Below are 6,942 nucleotides of genomic sequence, written 5' to 3'. Positions count from 1 at the left end.
TTACATCATCCATTTCACTAAATGTTATGTGCATAAAATGTGTCGCAAAGGACCAGGTTGTGTCCCCCAAAAGGCTGCACAAGGACAGCTGGAGCTTTACAAAGACAAATGAATCACACAAATTAACAAATTAAAGTAACAGTTTCTTTCAGGGTTAGCATTTGTCCTCTATTCTTCTGGGATTGAATGAGTTTCATTATCTCGACACATCGGCCCTATTATTTGTGTTTCTTAAAACAAAATGATCCTGAGCGTCTCACAGGGTGTTTTTTGCAATTGCATTGAGTATGCGGACCTTGCTTACATCTGCCATCTTCAGGCCATACTCAGGTGCTGAGAAAGAGGCTCCCATGGTTACACAGGTATTCCTATGAGGCGACAAAAAAAAACAACAATGGTTGCTAGCCACATGTATTAATTAAATAAATACAAGGGTGTCTAGTCACGTGGTTAAAGAAACTGTTAGAATAAGTATCAAACCGTTCCTTGAAACCCACCTGAACTTCATGGCAGAGTCTCTACTGGAGCGAGCCGAGCAGTGGAACTCCTGTGCTCCTGACCCCTCAAGGATCCTCTGGAGGTTCCTCTCTGTGATACCACCTCCTGAGTATAAATAAATAAATACGGGAGCAGGAAAAGAGAATCACTTAATTTACATATAAATAGGTATTTTTGGATGTATGTAATTGAACAGCACCCACCGGGCATGACGATGATTCTGCCTTTAGCCTGTTTTGACGCAAACATAAAGAAGAGTGGTAGAAACGCAGATGGACAGAGAGGTAAACACTACTCATAACTGAGACAGAGGAAAAAATGTATAGGTTAAAACGGCGTATTTACCTGCTCAACAAGCCGCTTGATGACGGGGAGTCCCTCCAAAGCAGTGCAGTCACTACCACTTGTCAGCAAACGCTGAAACCCGAGAGACACCAAGGTCTCCAAGGCAACCACAGGCTCACGAACCATGTCAAAAGCTGCGACAAGAGGAGGTTTTGTTTGAATTAATTGAATAAATAAATTACAAAGGAACAGAAGACTTGAGTACTTCTTCAAAAAAGGTCAATATTTACCACGATGGAAGGTGACAGGCAGAGGCCGGGAGAGAGCTGATAAAAGAGAAATTTAAATATTAGTCACTCAAAATAAATTTTTCATGGAAGTGTCTCAGTTAACAACAGAGTGATAAAGCCTGGAACCTGTTTGTCTTCAGGCTCTATATGTTTTGATAACAAAACACTCAAACTACAACTCAAAGTGCAACTTCCAATCAAAACACATGCCAACATCAGCAACTACCCAGCAGCTCCATGCAGAGTTCTGCATCCACCCGTCCGTCCTCCGTCAGGGCCCCCAGCACCAGCCCATCCGCCCCGTGGCTCTTCATCAGCTCCATGTCCTTCCTCATCACCTCCAGCTCCCGGTCTGAGTAGAGGAAATCCCCCCCACGGGGACGGACCATGGCGTAGACAGGAATTTTCACGTTCTGCTTTACCACCTGCAGCAGACCTGAGCAACGCCCACAGAACAACAGCGGTGGTGGAGCTCAGGTTTTTTCATTTTGCCTTTTACTGAGAACCTCTCACAGTCAGTCATTGAAATATTCAATATGAATAAGTTAATATGGATTATTTGATGCTATTATTCAAACTAAATGCAAATTGACAATTTAGCTGCTTCACTCATTCTCTCTCTCTCTGTTGCATCCCACATTGTTAGTTCATCGTGTTGGAATGGAGGGGCAGATACAGCTCAGTCTGCCTGATCCCCTGGACTTCCCAACCTATTATCCCTTTATCATACTCCATCATGTGATTCCCAGACACACACAGTGGTGTAAAGTAACAAAATTAATTAATTTTGGGAGTATCTGTACTTTACCCGAATAATTATTTATAACCTGTGCTGTCAGCATGCTTGGCATACAATGTAGAGTATTTGTGCCATTGCATCTAGGAGAGTCAGTATGCAAGTGGAGTTCAACTTCTCAACCTTGCAATGCCACTCTTTATTAATTCTTGAATCATCAAGAACTGCTGTAATAACCCTGTCCTGTGGATCACATGTAGGATGACAAGAGCACCGTTTTTTGTAACACAGAACCACCACCAATCCCCCTCTTTGGTGAACTATTTTACCATGTTTGGGTCTATAAACAACTAATCACCACTCCAAGAGGAGGAGAATCACCACGGGTGAGACAAATAAACATAGAACCAAACAACAGCATGCACATGGAAAAAACAAACAAAAACAAACAACATGTACACGGAAAAGCATAAACATCAGACGACAACATGCATCAACAAAACAGAGTTAATTAAGTCCAGGAAAATTGGAACAGCTATTGGGCTTGTGGCCTCTTCTTGTCATAGCTATGGCAGTTAACTAGGGAGGAAAGGAGAGGAATGCAACCAGAAGGGTGTTGGGGTGTGTTCAAAGCAGGTGATGGTGGTATGTGTGTGCCTGTGATGAGACCGCATGTGTGTGTGTGTGTGTGTGTGTGTGTGTGTGTGTGTGTGTGTGTGATATGATAAGATAAAGATACTTTATTAATCCCCAAAGGAGATGTGTCCACCGGTGAGAGTACAAACTTTCTAAGTTTGCAATAAACTTAAACCCCTTTCCCATCGTGGCAAAAAGCCAGTAACAACCGTGAAAATCCGGCATTTGTTGTAAGTGGGAAAAGTAACACCCGGGTTTCAGTCCCAGGTCAAATGACCCTGCAATAGACAGGTTTTTAATTGGTTCCAGCTCTGATTAGCTCTGATGGAAACACGACACCCGGATCGACGCAAATTTTGGCCGCTTTACCTGCACTATGCGACGCGAGTTGAAGTTCCGGACGTTGGCGCGTTAATAGACAGTAATATCCCTGTATCATTCCATCATTTCATATCCGATTTATAAAAAATCAGAAGTTAATGACTTTTTTCCTGCATGGGGAATGATGGAATGTTTTGAGTGTGGGCACTGGGGTGTCCTGGCAATGGGGAAGAGTTGCAAGGTCCCTGGTTTTCCAGCAGAATTGGGCTACTTTGTAAGTGTTGAAGCAGTTTTTTTTTGTCTGCGGTTGGGGGGTGGCTGGGTTTGTCATGGATACCCGGCATCCCTGCCCCTGTTCGGTTTCATTTTTGTGGCGTCGCTACTGAACATGCACAGGCATGACCCAGAGAACCTAGAGCAGCGTGTTGGAGAGCGACAACCTCCAGCAGTGATGCTACTCCTTCTGCACCTGCTACGACTGATGGAGACCAACAGCCGTGGCCATATTTAGCACAAATGTGACTAAATTCTTATGTTGGAATGAAAGATGTAAAAAAAAAAAAAAGAAACGAAGCTCATAGCAAACAAAAAAGTCTGGCTTTTTTTCTCAGCAGCAAATTTACTTTTACTTTTGATACTTGAGTACATTTTATATCAGCTTTAACTTTAACTCCAGTAGTATTCTAATGAGTGTCTTTCACTATTACCAGAGAATTTTTTGAAGATATTTAAGTAAGATATTTCTACTTTTACTCAAGTGTGGCTTTCCAGTACTGGTAGCACATTAATATCAAATAAAAGGAAAATGATACCATGATCTGTTCCTTAATGAGTGATTTTCCCATTGAATTCATTAACTATTGAGAGAATTAAAACACAAAGCAATGAGAATGGAAGTCAATTACTTGGCACAAACACACAGTGGGACTGTTCCGAACTGCTATTATATATAGTGATTGACCAATTGATCGGTCGCTCGATTAATTGGGCCGATATTTGTGCGTTTTGGCATAATCGCATATATCTGCACTCGCGATGCTGATTAAAAAAAATGTCTGCAGACTTGTGTTAAAAAATATATAGATTTTTCCATACATAGATTCTGAATATTTGAAACTGTTTCAATATTCATTTTCCACACTATGGATATACCGGTAGCAGCAGCTGCCTCCTCGCTTTCTCTTCTCTCCCACAGCCAGTCACACACACCCTGCCTCCTCTCACTAATTCGCTCTCTCCACTCTCACATTCATTTGTTATTGTGTTACTCATTATAGATGGCAAGTGCTGATCCACCGTGACCGGTTCAGAAAGAAAAGAGCATAAGTGCTGTTTGGAAATACTTTGCATTTGAGGCAAAACGTAAACCTAACTCGCTGAATTTTAGTGGAAGTTTTATTATTCTCCTCCAGACAGCGCTGTGCTGTGCGTGCGTTTCCATGGCGATTTTCCTGTGGCTCCCATGCTTGTTTTTATTTTAGATCTATTTATTTTCGTTTGTTTCCTACATGTATGAAACAAAACGAAAAATGAAACGCAACTGAGTTGAGGGACTGTCCTGTTCCAAAAAAAAACCCTGCGTCCGCACGTCTCCCTCATTGCTTTCCGTTGCTAAGGGACTTATACTTGACTTCGTAAATAATAAATCCTACAATTCTGTAACGGGGAGACATTATTTCCCGATCAGACTTTAATATGACGCCGTTTATCAATATTTATTTATTTTATCATTTATAATTATTTAATTTTCATTCATAAGTTTTTGTTTTAAAAAAAAATTGTTATTTGATGATCTGTGGACATTTATTTAGTTGATACATTTTTTATTTTATTGATTTTTTAATAAGTGAGAGTGACAATGCAGACAATAACAGTGTTCAGCAATTTTGTGTCTCATTTGTTATTGTTATAAAATTGTTGTATTTTATCAGATACAAAAAAAAACATGATATCTGCATTGGATTTTGGGCACTGGCCACCCTGCTCTCTAAATATCGGCATCATTATCGACCACTGAAAAATCCATCGGTCGACTAATAGTTATATGGTCTTTCACACGAGTCCCACACAGAAACAGAGGACATTTTGCAGAATTCTTCCTTTATGCAATGGAAATATATTTTCCACTTATAGAGAATAAAAATACAGAGGACTCATACATATACAGTATATTCAATTAACCAAATAATATAAATATAGATACAGTATATGGTCACTATTTTGTAATATTAATTATTGAAGAGAAGTCTAAATATATTTATATTTTTAAACATACTGTATATTAAAGTATATTTTTTTCAATATCCAAATATATGTTCATTCCTTACCAATACTGGGAGTGAGCCCACCCTCCAGAAGGCTGGAGCACAATTCAAGCCGACCTGCACCTGGTGGGAGGGACAAACTCTTAGTCGCTGGCTTTAAATCTTAGAGACTTATTTAGAAATTATGGAATGCAGGTTATTTGTACTTTTAAATCATTGTGTTAAGGGTTTCAAAGGCTAAACTTACTGACTACTGACATACAAAGAATCTAAAACTAAATTTGACTAACTTTTACATCCAACAGTCATTGCTTTGTTCTTTTGTACAGAGGAGTGTTATTATCATTTTTATTATTATTATTATTATTATTATTATTATTATTATTATTAATAATATAAGGGGCTGAGCACTGTCAGTGCCAAGGCTGGACAGTCCCCTGGCACTGAGAGTGAGAGGAACCCTTTGTTTTTGGAGAGATTAATATACTTCAAGTTCAAGTTCAAGTTCAAGTTCAAGAATGAAATGTCATGACACCCGGTGATTACGCACAATGAGCTCTATAACCTCTAAAAATGTATTGACTACTACTATTACCACTACTACTTCTATTTATTTACTACTACTATTACTACTAATAATACTTCTACTACTACTACTACTACTACTACTACTACTACTACTACTACTATTTATTTACTACTACTATAACTACTACTACTGCTACTGTTTATTTACTACCATTACTCCTACTACTACTACTACTACTACTACTACTACTACTACTATGTATTTACTATTACCACCACCACTACTATTATTTATTTACTACTACAGTGGTACCTCGACTTACGACTGCATCTACTTACGACTAATCCAAGATACGAGTAGCAACAGTCGCGAAAATTTCTATCAACTTGCGACTGACTGCTCCAAGATACGAGCGTGGAAATTTGCAGTTGGCGTGTCGATGACCAGTCAGCAGTCAGTCAGTCAGCAGTCAGTCAGTCAGCAGTCAGTCAGCAGTCAGTCAGTCAGCAGTCAGTCAGCAGTCAGTCAGCAGTCAGTCAGCGGGCGACCTACATCGTGTGTGCACGTAGTTAGTGGCTTATCCATATTTTTTTCATGTTTACTGTGTTTGTGCTGTGTATTTTGTTTATTTTCAGCCTTCATGATGAGTCCTAAGAAGAAGGATGATGGGAAAAGGAAAAAGACAATGACTCACATTGAAACGAAGAAGGAAATCATAGAAAAATATGAGTGTGGTGTATATGGGAAAAAATTGCTTCGACATACGACTGTTTTAACATACGACCGTTCTCATAGAACAAATTACGGTCGTAAGTCGAGGTACCACTGTAATATTACTACAACTGCTACTGTTTATTTACTACTGTTACTACTACGATTTATTAACTACTACAATTACTACTGCTACTCAATAAGAAACTAAAGATTAGTACGGAAAAGGAGACTGTTTAACCAACCTCCTCGCTCAGCATTCACAGCAGACTCAACAGAATCCACACACACCTCCATCATGAAGCCCTCTGCCATCCTGAGGCAAGATACAGAGACAACGTTGTGCTAGAAAAAAAATTATACTGTAAAATACTTAAATGGTGCAATTCAAACATTATAGCAATACCTGCCATAACGGGTGGTGCAAAGTAAGAAAGTACAAGTACTTAATTACTGTACATTTCGTGTGTATTCACTCATACGCCACTACATTTCAAAGCAAAGATTAATACTTTTAAAAGTCACATTACTTTGTTTTTTTTAAAGAACAAATTGAAGAAAAAAATACGCCCATCCATCCATCTTGTGTTCCCCGAATAGACAAGACAATTCGTCAAACGTTTCGTATTAAATAAAACATGCAACGTAAGTAAACAATGCTGTATATTTCCG

At 39.1% G+C, this 6,942-nt stretch overlaps 1 protein-coding gene across 3 annotated transcripts; it reads right to left on the bottom strand.

Annotated features, from left to right (window-relative positions):
* Positions 1–234: 234 nt before the first annotated feature.
* cutc (cutC copper transporter homolog (E. coli)) lies at positions 235–6,936 on the bottom strand. 3 transcript variants are annotated; one of them, XM_080016739.1, is made up of 9 exons: positions 6,801–6,936; positions 6,516–6,615; positions 5,094–5,153; positions 1,300–1,509; positions 1,074–1,109; positions 844–977; positions 702–729; positions 498–603; positions 235–368 (listed from the first exon to the last, which is right to left on the bottom strand). In XM_080016739.1, exons 1-9 carry the CDS (start codon positions 6,846–6,848, stop codon positions 257–259), a joined length of 834 nt encoding a protein of 277 aa, XP_079872865.1. In that variant the 5' UTR covers positions 6,849–6,936; the 3' UTR covers positions 235–256. The 3 variants fall into 3 exon arrangements, with proteins under 3 accessions (XP_079872865.1, XP_079872866.1, XP_079872867.1); XM_080016740.1 differs by having other exon boundaries at positions 6,516–6,586; XM_080016741.1 differs by lacking the exon at positions 6,801–6,936 and adding an exon at positions 6,677–6,744 and having other exon boundaries at positions 6,516–6,586.
* Between the last annotated feature and the right edge of the window lie 6 nt (positions 6,937–6,942).

The sequence above is a fragment of the Zeus faber genome, assembly GCF_960531495.2.
Source record: "Zeus faber genome assembly, chromosome: 16".
Lineage (NCBI taxonomy): Eukaryota > Metazoa > Chordata > Actinopteri > Zeiformes > Zeidae > Zeus > Zeus faber.
Note: the sequence above shows the minus strand (reverse complement) of the source record. Positions and strands in the feature narration are given on the sequence as shown.